A 19,928-nucleotide genomic window follows, 5' to 3' on the forward strand; every position below is an offset into this window, starting at 1 on the left:
CAATCCATATAAATTGTAAGGATACAAGCGACAAAGTTACAGTCACAAGTGGGAGGGGATGAGTGATAAGAAGTGATGAGAAGATTAATAATAATAGTAGTGCAGACTTTATAAATAGTTGGACAGTGTTGTGGGAATTATTTGTTTAACAGAGTGATGGCGTTTTGGAAAAATCTGTCCTTGTGTCTAGTTGTTCTGTTGTGCAGTGCTCTGTAGTGTTGTTTTCAGGGTAGGAATTGAAACATTTTAGTTAGGCAGCCTAATTTTTTTAAAAATCCTCATTTTTTTCCCCAAAACTCTCAGTAGGACATTGGGAAATACAGCTGCTCTTTTCTCAAGACAGAGAAGAAAGAATTCAAAACATTTCTTATATGGGAAGAAGATTATTTTTTCCCCTTCTGGTTGGGACTATAGAAACTTGGAACCAGCCTTGGAACCGGAGACTTCTCAGTTTTGTCATAGATAAGAAACAAAGGATTCCCAATTTTTTATTTTGGTGGGGGATGGGGAGTTAAGAATAAGTAGATTGGATATTTTGGTTGCTTTTTAGCAAATTTCATTTTGTTAGTACTAAAATGTTTATATAAACTTTTCTGGTGATACTTTTTGATGAATTTTCCAAGTAAAGTAAATAAAGCAAGCAGTCATTTCTGTGACTTCTAGAAAAAAAAAATTAAAAATGAGAAGGAAAGGGAACCTCCTGACATTTCTTCACTTCATATTTCTTATTTTGTTTTTAGCGATCAAGAATCGAGAAACAGGGAAATTTATTCTAAATGAAAACAATTACGTGCCAGACTCCAAAACTTTCATAAACATGGGTGCAGAATGGGAGTATCGGAATGATGAGGACAGGGAAATGGTTCAAACGATGGGTCCTTTACGTCACAGCATCAGCATTTTGGTAAGTTCCCTGAAGACGAGGGTGCCATGTCACAGTGAGTCATGCACCCTTCATTTGATATATAGTATCAGTTAAGGAATCTGTTTTAAGGATGAAAGCCAAATCTAGATTGTGCCTCCCAACTATATACGTTGCCTCTTTTGTTCATGAGAACTCTGGGGATATGGATTTCCCTTTTTTCAGAAAACAAGATTGGGGAACTTGTGGGGGGAATGTGGTTGGCAGAGTGGCAGAGGCAAAATGAAGAGACCGCCAGGACCATGGACCTGGAACAAGACCGGAGAATCATGGAAGCCTAAATCTTGGTTGCAATCTGGTTTTGAAGAGATTTTAAAAGTGATGTTAAAATGATCTTCCTGAAAAGATATACATTATTTGTCTAACTAGGTAATTCCTCATGGTAACGGGAAGATTTCATTGACATACAAATTTATGATCCATGAAGATTCTTTAAATGTTGATGATAACAATGTCTTGAAAGATCTTGTACCATATGAATGGGCTCTGAAAAAATGGACCCAGTGCTCAAAACCTTGTGGAGGAGGTAAAGATGCTGATGACTGCACTGACTTTTCTGTCTGTTATGAAAAACTGTGTTTCTAATTATGCTTTTAAGTAAGCTTGATGGTTTAATGTAGCTTATAGCTGAATTTGAGACTGGAATCCATGATGTTAAAATGTCTTAACAGGCTTACCTGTAATTTTTTATCTGTGGTACTGTAATTCATTCATTCAGTGCAGCACATTTGATTTTACCAAACAATCATCCATCAAGTCTTTGTGAGATTATCCAAAGTGTAATGATTTATTATGAATCATTAAATGTTGACATCTTCAGTTACATTTTAATAGGGAAAAATTTAGTTCATGGGCAGAAAAATACACTCCATGGGAATTATTTATTGCTGTCTATTATTTGTAAGATGCTGCACATCTAAAAAATGTACAATAGTTTAAAAAGTACACAGGTGAAATAAACAAGTGGCAGGAGACAAAAAGCTGCAGTGTAAATTTTCAGTGGAGAATGTACCTTGCATTTCATATCTAGAGTAGACTGAACTAACACAATACTTAACCAGTAATGTGTCAGTTGTTGGTTTTTACAGAATATGCAAAATTGTTCCACATTATCTCATTTCCCAGCTCCCAGAATTCCACCTTCTCTGAAATTTGGAATCAATCTCAAACACCCACCACACTTGCTGCCCCTAACTACATACCTGTAGCAGAACTGCTGAACTGTAGTGGGGAAACCTGAAGGTCTTAAACCTCATCTCCCAGAAGTATTTTGAGACTTCATAACTGATCATCACCTCCTATTCTTTTTTATAGGCCTGTCACTTTTTTATAGGCCTATCATTCAAGAGGTACTTAGCTTGTGTGTTCCCATTAACTGTGGTGTGTCACAGAGAGAGATTTTTCATATCCTGTGCTGCCTGACTGTAACTGAATAGTGAAAAATACAAAAAGTTGACATAATTTCTACATTGCTGCCTCCTTGATCATTAGGAGGATATGACCACACATTTCAGTCCTTTGAGCTCCTGTTGGGAGACTGAACAAAGATTAATGAAATCAAAGTTTATGGAGAAAGAGAGAGGGGGGGAAGGGAGAGAGGGAGGCAGGGTGGGGGAGAGAGAGAGAGAGAGAGGCTTTCTAAATGAAAACACAACGATGTTTACAGGCAGATTTTATAAGTTTATAAAATATGTAATGCTCCTGACAGACCACAAGATGACACTGATTTGCTATAAATGAGTGTTCTGCCAGGATATTTAAATTTGGATTAATTATTACAGATTAAAAATAGTTAAAAATGATGCGCAGCATGAGGATATGTATAATAGGCAGAAGTGCACAGTTACTTGAATTAAGAAAAATCTAAAAAAGATAATTATTCTAACACAGAAAAATATATTAATCCTAATGCAAATTCTGGAGTAAACTTGTTACCTATTTCTTCACAACTAGATTTCTCTTGAAACAGTTATTTCCTTTGTCCATTTTGCCTGAACATTACCTCAGGTACATTCTCACTTTATCAGAGGTTTCCCAAACTCAGCTCATACATCCTTCCTATGTTTCTTTCATGTGTCTGCTTTTGTTTTTTTTAAGAGGATTCATTTTCTACTTCCAGAACAGAGGAAGACACAGCCCTATTTCTTGATCTACATGACAAAAAACATGGCTGACCTGAAAACACAGATTCTAAGTCCATAGTCTGCACAAGGATATTTTTATTTTGAGTTTCTGTGTTCTCTTGTTGCCAAAAACATCATTCTTTATTATTCTCAACATCATTCTTTATCTATATCACATGAAGGAAATAAATATCTTCCTTTTGGAAGGCCACAAATATATGTCAGCGTAACAATTCAAGCACTCACAGAATTTAATATTATGAATACAAAATGCAGCCATAACACAGATGTGTTTAGTGGAGTAATGATAAACTCACTTAAGCCAAGTTTGACTTTGATGACTGCACAGACACAACCAAATTGTATTATTAGCAAATATATGAGTTGCCATTGCTTTCTTCCCATATCATTCTCCTGCTTCTCAGTATTGCCTACACCCCTGGGATTTCCAGATGGTTGGATCTTGGTTTTTTGACCAACTTACAACTAAGTGTAAGAACTGGGGAGGGGAGCAGGATCCCATTTTAACCATTTTGTGATTGTCCTATTTTTTGCAACCTGTATATGGCAGCCCAAGTATACTGATTTCTCTGTATAATTGAAGCCTGACGTTGTCTGATCTGGAAAGCTAAGCAAAGTCACTCCTGGTTCAGTGGAAGAGGACCTTTTAGGAAGCACAGGGTAGTTGACTACACTGAGAACTCAAACTTAAAGGAAGAAGGCAATAGCAAGTGATAGGAATGTATCTGTGTAAATTATCAAGAGTCAAGCTTGACTCCAATGAGATTTTACTTTACTTTTATGTAACTGAAGCTAATTTATAAACCATTCCCAACTCTATGTGCTTTCCTGGATTACTGAGAGATGGACAAATATCTGAAGAGGCCTCTGTGCAGAAGAGAATTATTCTATTACCTTTGGTTTAACTGGTGAAAGGAAGTCATAAAATAGTGTAGGATCCAATCTGGGTCAGTCTCCGGGACCAGAGGTTGTGTCTTCTGAGCTTTCGGACTTATGCTGGAGCCCATCCTCAGGGAACTTCGCTCTAGTAAGAAGATGGGCTCCAGCACAAGTCCAAAAGCTCAGAAGACACAACATCTGGTCCCGGAGACTGAGCCAGATTGGGTCCTGCAACATTATTTTGGGACATGTTTATTTGCCTTCGTTCATAAAATAGCAGCCAGAGTATTTTTAGTGGGGGTGGGGGGGAACAAAAATATTTGAAGTATGTGAAAGTTCTTTGAAATGTTGAAGATAAAGTATTTTTTTTTCTCCCTTAAGGGTACCAATTCACAAAATATGGTTGCCGGAGAAAGAATGATCTGAAGATGATCCGTCGCAGTTACTGTGAGTCTATCTCAAAACCCAGGCCCATTCGCAGAATGTGCAATCTCCAGGAATGTTCCCAGCCAACGTAAGTGGGTCTTTCTGAATTTTCACTCCCGTGAAAATATTCACCTCCTAACGCAACATTGCCTTGCTTCAGATGATTTTGTCTTAACATTCTTCCCTTTCTATCGCTTTTTTTTGGGGGGGAATCAGGGCTGTTTGATACTTTTATAAAGTTATCCCTTTAGGAATTACATATGAGGTAATGTGAAATGATGAAATTAGAAAATTAAGATACTTAAGTTTAAAAATCATGTAAATAAGGTTTCCTGATAGCAAAATGAATTTTGAAGGGGATAAGCTTTTTTTAAAGAAAAACATCTTAGTAAAGTTGATAGAATAAGTCCTTATTGAAGATATATACATATCTGAATGTTTGAAGGGGAAGCACATAGAATTTATATAAATTGATTTCAGTTCTTTAAAAATATGTACAGGCTGTTACTGAAAAATATCCCATTTCCTAATCCTAATCTGAACAGCAATAAAAACTTTTTACAGAGTAACTTTTAGAAATGTTAGGTTGTTGAAGAATGGTGGAAAATGAGGATTATCTGCTTATAAAACCTTTAGATTATGATATTTTTCATTTAGATACTTACTTCTGATCATTTTAAACAGATATTTACACTCCATGGTTTGGATTAGCAGGCATTGTAAAGATAGAGGATATGCCTTTGTTTCTCGTCTAACTAGAGTTTAGCTATTTAAAAAAATGCATAAATAGGATTATCACTTTTGGGGTTGAGAATCTCATACATGTCTGCAAGAAAACGAGCAAGCTCAGAAAGCACCAAGGACCCTTTATCTCATACATGCTCATTCGTGATAAATCAGGATTTTGGTTATTTAGCATCATGTCCCAACCAAATTAGTTGATGTGTCTGCAGTAATGTTACAATGCTGTGCATTCCATTACCACTTAACTCACATCATTGGGTTGATGTAGACCTTCCATGTAGTAAAACAAACATACCTAAAAGGAAGGAATATCACAGAGCAGGCTTTATGTATACACATTAATTTGAAAATCCTAAAATCATAGGTGACTTGGGAATAGTGTCCGCTCTATAATTTGTTTGCTTTCACATTCCTTAGTTCACTGTGCCCTAACTGAAAGGGAATTTAGGAATTTCTTGGAAAGAGAAACTATTTAGTTCTGCCCTGGTTTTAAAGAGGAATTTCTCCATGGAGGTTGTTTCTATTTCACTTACTGTAGATTAGAAGGTGTCCCCAGGGGTGGGCTTCAAAAATTTTAGCAAAGGATTCTCTGCCCTTGGCCATGGTGGTCGTGGCCTAGTTGGCCTCCTGCGCCATGGTGGGGGGGGCGTTTTTGCCCTCCCGGGGCTCCAAAGGCTTTTCTCAAGTCTCCGGGAGGGCAAAAACAGCCTCCCTGGGCTCCAGAGGCTCTCTGAAGCCAGAAACTGGCCCATTTCCGGCCTTCCTGAACTTCCAGGAGGCCCATTTTTCACCCTCCCTGAGCCTTTGCATGCGCCCTGCATTTACCTGCATCCAAAATGCGCCACGTGGGGACTCCTGGGGGGAAGGGGGCACGCAGGGCATGCCAGCCAGGAGTGGGATTTGAGGGTTCTCCAAACTGCACAGAATTTTAGCTAGGGGCTCTCCCGAACCCCTGCAAACCCCCAGCAGCCTGGTTATCACAGCCTGAGCAAACTGTCCTCTGATGCTATTTGTGAAGCATCTTGACCAATTCATTGCTGGGAAATGGAAATGGTGTTAGATGGAGTATGGCAAAAAAAAGAAGAGTCCAGAGTTTGGCAACACCTACGTTTTTAATATTTATAGGATTATCACACACTCTACTGATACTCTTCAATATCTTCATTAACGACTTAGATGAGGGAATAGAAGGGGAACTTACCAAATTTGCAGATGATACTAAGCTGGCAGGAATAGCTAACACCCAAGAAGATAGGCTCAAGATCCAGATGGATCTTGACAGACTAGAACACTGGGCCATATCTAACAAAATGAAATTCAATGTAGAGAAAAATAAAGTCCTACACTTAGGCAAGAAAAACCAAAAGTACACATATAGATTGGGTGAAACCAGGCTCAATAGCAGTAACTGTGAGAGGAATCTTGGAGTCCTAGCGGACAACCAGCTAAATATGAGCCAGCAGTGTGCAGCAGCAGCCAAAAAAGCTAATGCAATCCTAAATTGTATTAACAGAGGGATACAATCAAGATCAAGGGAAATATTAAAACCACTCTATAAAGCCTTAGTAAGACCACACCTAGAGTACTGCATCCAGTTTTGTTTACCACATTATAAAAAAGATGTTGAGACTCTAGAAAAAGTGCAGAGAAGAGCAGCCAGGATGATTAGGGGACTGGAGGCTAAAACATAAAACAAACGCTTGCAGGAACTGGGCTTGGCTAGTCTAGTAAAGAGAAGGACCAGGGGAGACATGATAGCAGTCTTCCAATATTTGAGGGGCTGCCACAGGGAGGAAGAGATCAAGCTATTTTCTAAAGCACCTGAAGGCTAGACAAGGAATAATGGATGGAAACCGAACAAGGAGAGATTTAACCTGGAAACAAGGAGAAACTTTCTGACAGTGAGAACAATCAACCAATGGAACAGCTTGCCCTCGGAAGTTGTGGGAGCGCCATCAGTTGAGACTTTCAAGAAGAGATTGGACTGCCATTTGTCAGAAATGGTGTAGGGTCTCCCGCTTGGGCGGGAGGTTGGACTAGATGACCTACAAGGTCCCTTCCGACTCTGATTATCTGTTAAATCTGTTAAATCACAGGTGCAGAAATAGGTAAACATTGTTCCCAAGAAAAATGGCTCTGTTGCTTTGAAAGATTTACAATGGAACAACAAACTGTGAAGTTATGGCTTTCATTTCCCTTCGTATGGTACTTAGCTGACTATTGAATTGTTGGCAAAGCGAAAGTAGAAATTTTTATTTCCAAGAATTATGCTGCTTCTGTGCCAGCTTTTGCTAACAACACTTGTTTCAGTAGTGGTTCTCCCTGCTGCTTTCCATGTTAATTGTTTAGAGCAGTGGTCCCCAACCTTTTTTGTAGCAGGGACCAGTTTCAAGCAGAAACACTTTTTCAAGGACCGGGGGGGGGGATTCTATTTTCCATTCCCAAAACTTTATGTTTACCCTACAACTAGCATTAAAGACACCTGACTGCAGTCTCTCTAGTTCTAGGTCTTGCCCAGCTGTGTAGCTACAAAATTTCATGCAGATGTTTCTCTTATCTCTGTTTGGTGAAAACAGGAATTGAATGAGGAGCATTTAGTCAGTGTGTTTTCCCTAGGAAGCTCCTGTAGTCCTTGTTTAGGGATCATTCAGAGCTACGATGGACCTCTAACATCCAGCCCAGGAAGAAACTGCTTCAAAGAAGCCGGGGTGGCTTTTCCTGTCGCCGCACCTCCTCCGAGCGCCCGTTCACCCCACCCCGCCCACCCGCCCGGCTGCGTTCAATCCAGTGCTCCATTCTGCCTGCCTGCCTGCCTGCCTTGGTTTCTGGTTGTTTGGGAGCAGCTTGGCTGAGAATAATAACTATTCGCCTCTTTTTATCAGCCGAGCTTCTCCGAATCAACCAGAAACGAAGGCAGGCAGGCAGGCAGGCAGAACGGAGCACTGGATTGAACCGCGGGCGGGTGGGCGGGGTGGGGGTGAATGGGCGCTTCGGAGGAGCTGCGGCGACAGGAAAAGCCACACACACCCCCGGCTTCTTTGAAGCAGTTTCTTCCTGGGCTGGTGGAGGAGCGAGAGAGCGACTGAGAGAGGAACGAGGCGGGAGGAAACTGAAGCCGCTGAGCCGGAGAGCAGGACAGGCTTTGGTTGCTTCCTCCCTCCCCTTCTTTCATTTGTGTCCTTGATCCCTGATCCCAGCAGCATTCACCAAAGCCGAAGAAAGCCGCCATTTTTATTTTATTTTATTTTCTTTGCGGCCCGGTACAGAGTGCTCCACGGACCGGTCCCGGTCTGTGGCCCGGTGGTTGGGGACCCCTGGTTTAGAGCATTACAAATAGATGATCTTATGTGTCAGAAAAACTAGCAGGAAATTCTGTTCTCCTAAGGCTGACATATCTACATTAGGATAGTTCAACAGCAGAATTATTGTAGGGGTTATATTTTTTTAGAAAATGTAAAATCCAGCTCTCATTTCTAAGTACAGGTTGTCCTCCACTTACGACCACAATTCAACCTCAAATTTCTGCTGCTAAGCGAGGCAGTTTTGTAAGTAAATTTTGCCCCATTTTACTTTCTTGCTGTAGTTGTTAGGTGAATCACTGCAGTTGTTAATTTACAACACGGTTGTTAAGTGAATCTGGCTTCCCCACTAACTTTGCTTGACAGAAGGTCACAAAAGGTGATCTCATGACTCTGGGATTCTGAAACTGTCATAAATATGAGTCAGTCACCAAGCGTTTGAAGTTTGATTACATGTCCATAAGTGTGAAAAATGATCGTAAATCACTTTTTTCACTGCTGCTGTAACTTTGAGTAGTCACTACATGAACTGTTGTAAGTCAAGGACTACTTGTATATTGGGATTGTATATATTTATAAATTTGTCAAGTTTATCCATTCTTCTTCTTTTATTGAAATCTTTAGTTTTCTCTCTTGTCCTATTATTTAAAAAGAAAAAGCAGAAAAATCATTTTTCCCCAAGGGAAGAATTCTTTATAATTAATTCCAAAATCTTATTTCAAACTTATTTAAACCTAAAATATATATGACTATATATTTGTAGCTTTCTAAAACTGAAGTGTTAACTAATCTTCTGCTGTTTATCTTAAGCTTGTAGCTAAAACTTTCTTTTGTTAAAAGTATTGAAGACAGACTTACTTGATGTTTTCAAACTTGCTGATCCAAAGATTTCTAATAGCTGATAAGTAGTTGACAAGCAATTCCTTCTGTGACTTAGTATCTCCTTCCAACGGAGCCAACTGTAGTCTGAGCAAGATGACTATTCCGTCATCTCTCACTGCTCAGGACCTGCTGGAGGCCACTATTTTGCAGTCTCCTGGCATGGAGCACTTGTGGGCAATCTCTCCGCTGTCCAGAGAGGTTTAAAGAGCTGGTCTACTCATCAGCTCTTCGTTCTTCATCACAATTTTCAGCTCTGCTTTTCATGGAGCTGTCTTCAGTCCATTATTCTTCCACTGCAAATCCCAGACGAAACAATAAGGTAAAGGTAAAGGTCCCCCTTGCATATACGTGCTAGTCATTTCCAGCTCTAAGGGGCGGTGCTCATCTCCGTTACAAAGCCGAAGAGCCTGCACCATCTGAAGACGTCTCCATGGTCATGTGGCTGGCATGAATAAATGCCAAAGGCGCATGGAACGCTGTTACCTTCCCACCAAAGTGGTCCCTATTTTTCTACTTGCATTTTTACATGCTTTCGAACTGCTAGGTTGGCAGAAGCTGGGACAAGTAACAGGAAATCACTCCATTACATGGTGCTAGGGATTCGACCCACCAAATTGCCGACCTTTCTGATCAACAAGCACAGCGTCTTAGCCACTGAGCCACCGCGTCCCTATAGACTAAATAATACTCTTTCTCAAAATACTTATATTAAATAGGAGGATATAGTGGTGCCATTATATATTTGACTTAATTGTTTTTCATTGAAACAGATGGGTGACAGGTGACTGGGAACCTTGCAGCAAAAGTTGTGGGAAAACAGGATATCAGGTGCGTTCAGTACGATGTATCCAAACATTGCACGACAACACAAGCCGTTCTGTCCACACCAAATACTGCAGCAGTGATCGTCCGGAGGGCAAGAGGGTTTGCAATCGGGAACTTTGCCCTGCACAGTGGTGGATTGGACCCTGGTCACAGGTAAGCAGGCATTTAAATCATGATTCCATTTATACATTTGTTTCAATTGAAAAAAATGGAAACGTCTCTGGCCCTTCAGTGGCCCCTTATCTTGGATGTACAAAATGGAATGTAGAGATGTTATGCAGTGGTGGGATTCAAATTTTTAACTACCAGTTCTGTGAGCGTAGCTTGGTGGGCATGGCGTGGCTTGGTGAGCATGGCTTGGTGGGCGTGGCAGGGGAAAGATACTGCAAAATCCCATTCCCTCCCCACCCCGCTAACCTGCTTTCCAGCTTAGTTCTCCTGTGCAGGGCAACAAAAGAAGACTGGGACTCGGCAGGCAGAGAATGGATGGGGGTGGGGCCAGTCGGAGGTGGTATTTGCTAGTTCTCTGAACTACTCAAAATTTCCTATCGGTTCTCTAGAACTGGTCGGTTCTCTAGAACTGGTCAGAACCTGCTGAATACCACCTCTGATGTTATGTTTATATAACAGCATGACTCAGCATTTGCCTTAGAGTCCTCTGGAAGTTTAGAGTGTTGGAAGAACAGTAACAATAGTGTGATTGTTAGCACTATATAATGGTGCATGTGAGTGTGTATGTATAAAGATGAACGATATAAACCAAAAATGCATTTACAAAAGAGAATCAGAAGCCCAATTTTCTTTGTTTGCTCTCCAGTGTTCTGTAACCTGTGGTAATGGCACACAAGAAAGGCCAGTTCTCTGCACGACAAGAGAAAATATCACTGGCTTTTGTAAAGAAGATAGGCCAGAGACAACAAGACTCTGCAGGCTACCTTCATGTTCTAGTGAGTGTACACATTTTAAAAACTCTTGATTCCTTGAGTCTCCTGGAAAGGCAGGGAAGGGTGAGGGCTGAAGTTGGGAGAACTCCTTTGTGAAATGCCCACAAACTGTAGAGATACTATAGTCACATTTACTATTTCACTTCTGTATTGTCACAGTAATCTGTCCCATATTCCTAGTATTAACAGCTTTATCTTTATTGCAGCTGGAGAAGACATTTGAGAAATGCTTCTTAAAGAAGTCTGATTTGGGGAAGGGTGACTCACTGTAGATGATTTTTTTTGTGGGGGGGGGATGCTAGCAGGCTAGTATAAAATAATAAAGAAAGCCAAAGTGTTGAGAATCATTCTTGGCAAAAATCTAAAAACATTGTTTCTTCTTTGTCAATGTTTTTCAACCTTCACAGCCTAAAAATGTGTGAACTTCAACTCCCATAATTCCCCAGCCAGCCATGGGAATTGAAGTCCACATGTCTTCAAGCTGCCAAGGTTAAGAAATGTTGGTCTATGAATTATCAGAGGATCACACATAGTGGTGGAATTCAAATTTTTTTTACTGCCAGCTCTGTGGGCATGGCTTGGAGGATGTGGCAGGGGAAAGATACTGTAAAATCTCCAGTCAGAGGTGGTATTTGCCAGTTCTCCGAACTGTTCAAAATTTCCGCTATCGGTTCTCCAGAACTGGTCAGAACCTGCTGAATACCACCTCTGATCACACATCATTTTGGAAACTTTGGTAGTGGAGACTAGATACTGAAATTAGTCGATTATCACATTTTTATTTTTCCTCACTACTTTTTTTTTTGTTCTCTAGTTTAGGGGTCTCCAACCTTGGCAACTTTAAGACTTGTGGACTTCAATTCCCAGAATTCCTGGGAGTTGAAGTCCACAAGTCTTAAAGTTGCCAAGGTTGGAGACCCCTGCACTAGTTCCTTGACTTCTTTATCTTCCAGTCTAGACCCACAATGGTCCACAATTGTCCTCTCTAGAGTTGTTGCAAGCCCTGGTCAACTCTGTCTCTCTCCTACTTGTTAAAAAAAAATACACTTTCAAGGTTTTAATTGTACACCTAATAGCCAGAATGTGTGAAGAAACCCTAAAATGGAAGTAAGCTTCTCTAAAAACATTTATTCACTATCTACATTTGTACTGTTAGCCTTTCTGAAAGCATGCCACATTGTGATACATTTGAACAGAAGGGCTTAAATGATTAACTTCATTAAAACTAAAAACACTGGTGTTTTTCTAAGTACAGTTTTGGCTTTCAAAATAGTTTCCTTTTTGTGATTAGAATGGGGTCTATTAATTCAGCTTTTGGATTGTAAAATGTTCCAAAAAAGTTATCATATTTCCACCCCCCTTTCCAAATCTTTCTTTCTCCTTCAGAAAATTCATCAGATACATCCAAGAAGACCTATATGATACAGTGGCTGTCAAGACCGGACACAGATTATCCCATCCAGAAAATATCTTCAAGTAAAAGACCCATTTATAATTCTGCCTTTGCTTTTAGCTGCATGCCACATCAAATGTGGACTTTGCCCTCTGCTCTATTCTTTTTCCTATATGGAACATTTTCTTGAATCTTCAGAGTTTTATCTTGAGAGGAATCTTTTTTCCCCCTGCACTGGGTTGCAGTGTCCAATGTCTTACTTCTCTGGAGATTGAGCAGCCCTTCATTGCTGCAGTGGAGGTCGTCAAGGGGTTGGGGTGTATGAAGCAGAATATCTGCAGTTTGTTGTAAGTTCTCTAAAAAGTGAGCTGATGTCGGTTTGCTTGTTGGTTAGTGGTGGTGAAAAAAGGCTCTTAACTGGCTCATGATTTGAGTTTGATGGTGAAACTGACAACTTATTGTGAATGTGATCGCATCACAATAATGACAACTTGTAGTGCTAAGGTTTTCCTTTCATCTAAAGGTCCTCTAACTCCTGGCAGATTAGGTAGGTCAATGTTTTTGCAGGGTATTCAAACAGGACAAAAGCACCCATTCCATCTTTCTTTATAGTCTCATTGCTTCTCAATCCATGTGTCACAATGGCTTTAAAATGTGTGTTTGTTATCATGAGAAAAACTTATTCTTCAGGAAGATGGGACTTCTTTTTATATATAGTCCATTAAATGCTGCTGCTACTATATACTATGCTTCAAAGGAATCTTCGTTTGGTTTATACTGATTTCCAAAAGTAAAAAAACACATTTTTAAAAAATCAGAGTATACCTAATGTTCTTTTTTTTCCTTTGAAAAAGCAATTAGAAAAACAACATGGCAGAACATGTACTTATGCTACAAGTTGTGATGTGCAGTATTGTAATATTGTTGAGACAATATGGCATTGACACACAGTGTAATGTCAAAAGTTGTTCGGCAATTACTTCTTTATTCATCATTACATTCATCAGTCTTTTTTCACCATATGCATATTTGGCTTGACTGTTCAGTTTTTCTATTTGTGTGTGTGCGTGCGTGCATGTGTGTGTGTATGATCTATAGATGTGTGTCAACTGGCAAGCATAATTGTGTGAACTACAGAATTACCTCAATTTTTATTGATTTGTTTTATTTTGCTTAGGGAAGAAGAAACTATGTTTAGAAAAATGCCTTAAACTTTAATTGCATTGGCATTAATCTCCAGTTCCAGCTTTAAATACAGTGTACTGGGTATCATGAATTGATATTCATGTACAGAGTGTTTTACTTGAATGATTAAACACTGGAAGGAAATTTGCACAGTCCATGTATGAGGAGGGGGAAAAAAGGATCATTACCAAATTGGATGGAGAAAAGTATTTTGCAATTCTTAATTTGTTTAATTGCAATTTATTCCTTCAACAGGCTTTGTGTTGAAGATCTAAAATATATTCTCCATGGACCACTCATGTAATATCAAAGAATAGAAAGGCATTAGTCCTGGGGTATCCTAACAATTTTCTTGCTCTCTTTCCACTAACATTTGAGATACCTTACAAAGGTGACCCTGTGGATTTTGGCAATGTAGCACTTCAAAATGGTCATTATCATGTGATCACATATTTAAATTTTGCTGTTATTATTATTTCCTGCTGCAACATGTTATCTGGCAACATAAAGGCAAAGACATGTTATCTGGCTCTAAATACTGTTATGTAAAATAATTGGTGTATAACTGTTATCAACTTACTTATGACTGTTAGTTACCTTTCAATAGACAACTGTTAAGTGATGTTTGACAATATGGGTGGCTCTAGAGAATGGTGCAATAAGATACCTGGGCATTGTGCGCAGTTCTATATGCACTTTGGTTTATCAGGGATATTTTATCATTGTTTTGTATGTATTTAAAACAATATTAAATATGTGCCAATTCAGTTTGCTGTTCAATATTTTCTATCAGGTCAGTTGAAATGTGTACCAAAGTGATTGTACAAATAACTATTTTTTTCTTACTGCTGAGTTAAAGAGATAACTTCAAGTCTGTCATGCATATTACAAAATAAAAGATTAAAGTTCAGCAGGTCTGGTAGTTTTGTTGGAGGAATAACCACGTATGTTTATTCTGATATATATATATACAAGTCACTAGCTTAAGACAAACAGCTTAAAGACTTTTGTACGTTAGAATAAGAATGTTAATGGTAGATTTTGTGCGTGCAAATGGCTTGCAATCCAGGAAAGGATTGATGCCAAAATGAATTTGTTACATCTTTAAACTGCCACAAATCTTGATGCTCCATGGCTAATTGTCCCACCCCACTAAGGAAGTAAAGACAATGTCTTTCTATAACCTCTTAATTATAAATGAAATGTATCTTAATAGCATCATAGGAGTCATTTCACCTGACTCTGTATTTAATCTAGACATTTTGCATATTTTACTATGAAAAAGAAGGCATTTTTCTAAAGCTGTTTCAATAGGCACCTTGAAGCCAAATGTTTCTTTAATTAGTTTGAAAATTACGCTTAGTTGAAAAATTAGTTTTAAATATATTTGGGGAAAAAAATCAAATACAAGTCATTATTGTGCCATTTTTACATATGTAGACATATTTAGCTCTACAATGGCTAAATTAATAGTTTTATATATATAAAACATGTGATCTCTAGCCTAAAGAATTCAAGCAATTATTTCCCTTGTGAAACTGAACTAGAACTATTTTATAAAATCAGCACAAAATCAAATGACAGCAACAAAAGGTATTTACTTATTTATTTCCCATAAGTAACTGGGAACTTTAACATTGTTTCATAATGCTGCTGTACAGTTATATTTGTAAAAGTACTAACATATGCTAGATTGATATGTTTGTGAATTAAACACACTCACGCCCAATATTTTAGATGATGAGTAAAGAACTATTATATATCTTTTCTGAAGTCAACAAATATTTCTGAACTAGAGTGGGCTCTAATTTGCAATGCAGTTAAAAGGCTATCGTCCCCTAACCCAGAGGTCCCCAACCTTTCGATCGCCAGGGACCAGTTTCATGGAGAAAAATTATTTCATGGACTGGAGGGGGCATGGTTTTGCGTGCTACCTGCATCCTGTAGTTTGGGGCTTCGCTTGTTTGTGTGGCCTGGTTGCTGGCATATCATGGACCGGTGCCAGTCCATGGACCGGAGGTTGGGGACTCCTTCCCTAAACCCTAGGCTCCCATATCTGCATGGATCTTCCTTCTAAGGGCCTGATGATGCTGTCATACTATCCTGATTGTTATACATTTCCAAAAATGCATTTGAAATTTCTTTCTTCTGGAACACAGAAACAACACTATGGTGAAGAGTTAGCTTGCAAGTGCACACACACACATGCACGCACACACATACACAGAGAGAGAGAGAGAGCACAAACTACACTCCACAACAATTTTAACAAGGAAAGATTGTAGCATGTATGTCCCAGATTGTTTAGGCATCAAGAAATTCACGTGGTATGTTGTTGCTCCTAGAAATTAAAGTATGTATATCTGATTGGACATTCTTCTTGTGCTAACTATAGTGAAATGGTTGGAGTTATATAAGAATATTGCTCTATGCTTCACAGCTGCTATAGTTTCCTTGGTGTGTCTTACCATATGAGAAATGTCAGTCCTTGTTTAAAATATGGTTCCTGCAACCTGCATTTACTTCTACTTAACTTAGTTTTCAGATTGCTCATTCTCCCTCTCTCTGCAATGCATACTTAGAAACCTAGTTTGAATTTCAATATTTATTTCTTATGTAAACAAAGGCGCTTAAAAATCCCCCCCCCCCCATGCTTTATAAGCAATGGGGAGCACTGACATTTCTTCAGTATAAATGATCCCTGGAGTTATCCTGTTCAAATTGCAGTAGGGTAGCAAAAATGAATTGATAATGAAAGCAGCAAGGCCATGTTGCAACCAGATGTAGTATGAAATTAAATACCACGTTAACTGTGCATCGAAATTAATATTATCACCAGATGGCAATATGGATGTGTTCCTTCTCTTCCCATCTGGACAGATTATGCTGCAAAACTCAGAGCTGGTTTTGCTGCATGTACACAGGCACTTGGTCTCTATGTTGATCTAGCATTTCATGCTAACCTCTCTCTTCCTCGGCATGTTTCTTCATACAAAGAGATGACATTAGCACATCTCTCCCTTGTTTTCTTTTTTTAAAACTTTCCACATTTTGAAGGCATGATTAGGCACACATAGATGTTGAGATAAGTACATGAATTATGCAAGAGAGACAGTACTAGTTTTCAGAAGAAGTGAAGTTTTTGAACTTGTTGGAGTTTTTGTAAATGTTCAATTCTCCTCCGTGACTATGAAAATATGTACAGGTAGTCCTCAACAAAATGACCAGTTACTTAACGGCTGGTCAAACTTATGACAGACCTCTCCAAGTCTGTCTCCCAAGTTCTTAAAACTTACAACTCAGATCTGAACTTCCAATGGCCTCCAGCTCTCCCACAGCCACATGACCGTTTTTGGTGGGTTTTTTTTTTTTTTTTTGCTGGAAACTGGGGTTTACCTCTGGTTTCTGGCAAAAATGCCCATTGTGTACAATGGAGTCATGTAACCGCTGTCATATTCACTTACAAGCACAGTGATTCACTTAATGTCCACTGCAAAAAACATTTCAAATTGGGTGCAGTCACATGGTGACATGCTTAACAACTGGCTTTAATTCAGCTGTAATTCTGAGCTCAGTTACAGTCATAAGTTGAGGATTGTCTGTATTGCCTTCTCTTGATGCATCAGTTCCTACAATGGAGGATTCATCATTTATCTAAATACAGAGCTAAGTGCTTGTTTTAAAAATGATGTGATCTCAGTTATATACTGAACAATCTTTTTCAGAAAGTGAGACAATCTGTTTAGAGAACTGCCTTGGTTCTTACCTTTAAGTAGTTCCTGATGGAAGGCTACCTGGTAACATTCTAGCAATGTATAGAAACTCAGAAAATGGTGCACTCCTAATAGACAAAAGATTCTGTACATATGCCATTTGGATAATGGCATGGTATATTTTGGGACGGGGCAGTGATTAAGATGCTGGCCTTGTCACCTGGAAAGCTGGGCAGCCCAGGATCGAGCAATGGGGGTGAGTTCCCATCCTCACCCTGGCTCCTGCCAACCTAGCAGTTTGAAAGCATGCAAAGCATGCATTTGATGGGAATGTAACAGTGCTTCATGATGTCATGCTGGCCACATGACCATGGACAGTGTTGGCTCAATGGCCTTGAAACGGACCGGAACATCACCCCTTATAGTCGTCAATGACTAGCAGAGTAAAATCCGCAGGGACTCTTTTAGCTTCTTATGATATATTATAATAAACCAATAGAAGCAAAAACGATGAAGCCCAATGAATGTGCTTCTTTGATAGCAATTTATCTTGATGTCAGGGTGAGAAAGAAACAAGAGAATAATTTCAGCTCAGTGCCTGTTATAATATAGCCAAAACAATGCCCAAGAAACCTGTAGAAAAACAGTAAACTCTACCCTCCCCATCAAAGACCAATGAAGATTTAGCATGCTCAGTGATTGTATAATTCTCAGTGACTTGTGAAGGTACTAGTTGAAACTTTCATGACAAATAGTATAGTGAATGGAATCTTTCAATGTCATCATTGCCAGTGTATATTTTGCTCCAGTTGTTAGTAATAAAACAACAAAATAATAAGTCAAACAAGTGCAAGTATGCTGGTGTGTGATCTGTGCTAGGCCAAATACAGTAAGAGGGTTCCTATGGTCAGATTAACAGAATGCATGAAAATCAATGAGAAAGCTGCTCCTTATATAAATAATTTTCATTCCACGGATGTACCATAGTCAAGACAAGCTGTTGACATAAGCTTAGGAAAATCCAGCATGTAACTGGGGTGATCCAGATGACAGGTGGTTCTAACAATATAGTCACTATCATGCCTAAAAAGTTGTCTCCTGTCTAATTTCAATGTGTGCATTTGGGGACACACAAACGTACATCACTCAGGAATTGTCACTTTGTTCCCATATTCTCTGAAAATTAAATCAATGCATGAAATTTGTTTTATAGCTTTAGATCGCTGCAAAAAACATGAGAGAGAGCTTTGGTTAAAAGCACATATAATACCTTATTTATGCAATGGCCTCTTAAGACCCAAGTTTACTTGACTAGGTTTGGGATGTATAGCATAAACTTAAATGTATTTTTCTCTTCCAGCAGAACATTGCAAAGAAGACAGATCAATGTTTTGCCGTATGGAAGTTCTCCACCGGTACTGTACCATTCCTGGATATAATAAACTGTGTTGCAAGTCTTGTGGTATGTACGCTAATGAAACAGAACATGGCAACTCAACAGTTAATGATATTGAAGAGGACTTCACTCCCACCCTTGCAACATCTGTTGAAGATCACATACCACATAGAGCAACAGGTCCACCAGATGTTGCTATGGTAAATATCTCCAGTTCTAATGTGACCATAGAGCAGCCAGAAGGCAACACACTGGATGCACCCTATAAAATTCATGAGATGGAAAATGAAGTGCCACAACACAACATCATTTGGAGGAGGAGACCACCGTATGAAAGGACAAAGAACCAAAGAATTCAGCAGCTGATTGCAGAAAAAAGGAAAAAAGGAATGCTCAGGGAATTGCGTTAAATTGAAAATATATATTTTCTCTCTTATAGAGATGTTACAGTACTGCAGTAATGCTCATGCCACCCTAGAACCTAATTTTTTAAATAGTGGTGCTATTGGCAGAAATGCCTAATGCTACAGCTTGCAATAAATAGACATGTAGGCTTATTTAATTAAAGAAAAGATAAATAGCATAACAAATATTAGGGTTACAAATATCCACTGAAAACGGTACAATAGCACCATAGCTTAACAGCTATGCAACAATGCTACATACAGGTAGTCCTTGTTTAAAGACTGCCTTGTTTAGCAGCCATTTACAGTCATGACCATGATAAAAAAATTTACTTTACAACAAGTCCTTATTTTATGACCTTCACAGTTCTGCAAAGCAAAAGAATTGAAGTATCACAAGCATGGTTGCAGTTTCACTTAGCAACCACTTTGCTTGACGAGTTGCTGATCCCAACTGTGGTCACTAAACAAGGACTACTTGTAGTAAATGTCAGCAGGGTTGTTTCTTTCTAGTTTCCATCTTGCTCCATCTCTGCGTATGTTTGAATCCAATGGAATCTACCTGGGTAATACTATTTTTATCAACAAAAGAAGTCTAATCAATTGCCAAAATATTAAATAAGACTGCAAAAAAGAGCCTATAGAATTTCAGTGGCAAGGAAGTATGTGTCTGTTAAAAAAAAAAAAAAAAAAACACCTGATTGTCATTTATTTGGACAAGTCAAATTGCTCCATGTACAAAAACGTTGATATCCATTGTACTGAACTCAAA

The 19,928-nt window shown here is 38.9% G+C and overlaps 1 protein-coding gene across 2 annotated transcripts in view; it reads left to right on the top strand.

Moving 5' to 3' along the window:
- The window catches only part of ADAMTS2 (ADAM metallopeptidase with thrombospondin type 1 motif 2), a 305,104-nt gene extending 285,803 nt beyond the window's left edge, over positions 1-19,301 (top strand). Inside the window, exons 16-22 of one of the 2 annotated variants that reach the window (XM_087955238.1) lie at positions 741-904; positions 1,292-1,448; positions 4,327-4,459; positions 10,067-10,274; positions 10,939-11,068; positions 12,452-12,541; positions 18,717-19,301. In XM_087955238.1, the coding sequence (XP_087811364.1) occupies positions 741-904; positions 1,292-1,448; positions 4,327-4,459; positions 10,067-10,274; positions 10,939-11,068; positions 12,452-12,541; positions 18,717-19,162 (1,328 nt within the window). In that variant the 3' untranslated portion in view covers positions 19,163-19,301. The remainder of the gene's footprint in view (positions 1-740; positions 905-1,291; positions 1,449-4,326; positions 4,460-10,066; positions 10,275-10,938; positions 11,069-12,451; positions 12,542-18,716) is intronic. The other variant, XM_087955239.1, reaches the window with a different exon arrangement.
- The last annotated feature ends 627 nt before the right edge of the window (positions 19,302-19,928 follow it).

Source organism: Notechis scutatus, chromosome 2 (genome assembly GCF_049901735.1).
Source record: "Notechis scutatus isolate UNSWTSFEM ecotype Mainland chromosome 2, rNotScu1.2, whole genome shotgun sequence".
NCBI lineage: Eukaryota > Metazoa > Chordata > Lepidosauria > Squamata > Elapidae > Notechis > Notechis scutatus.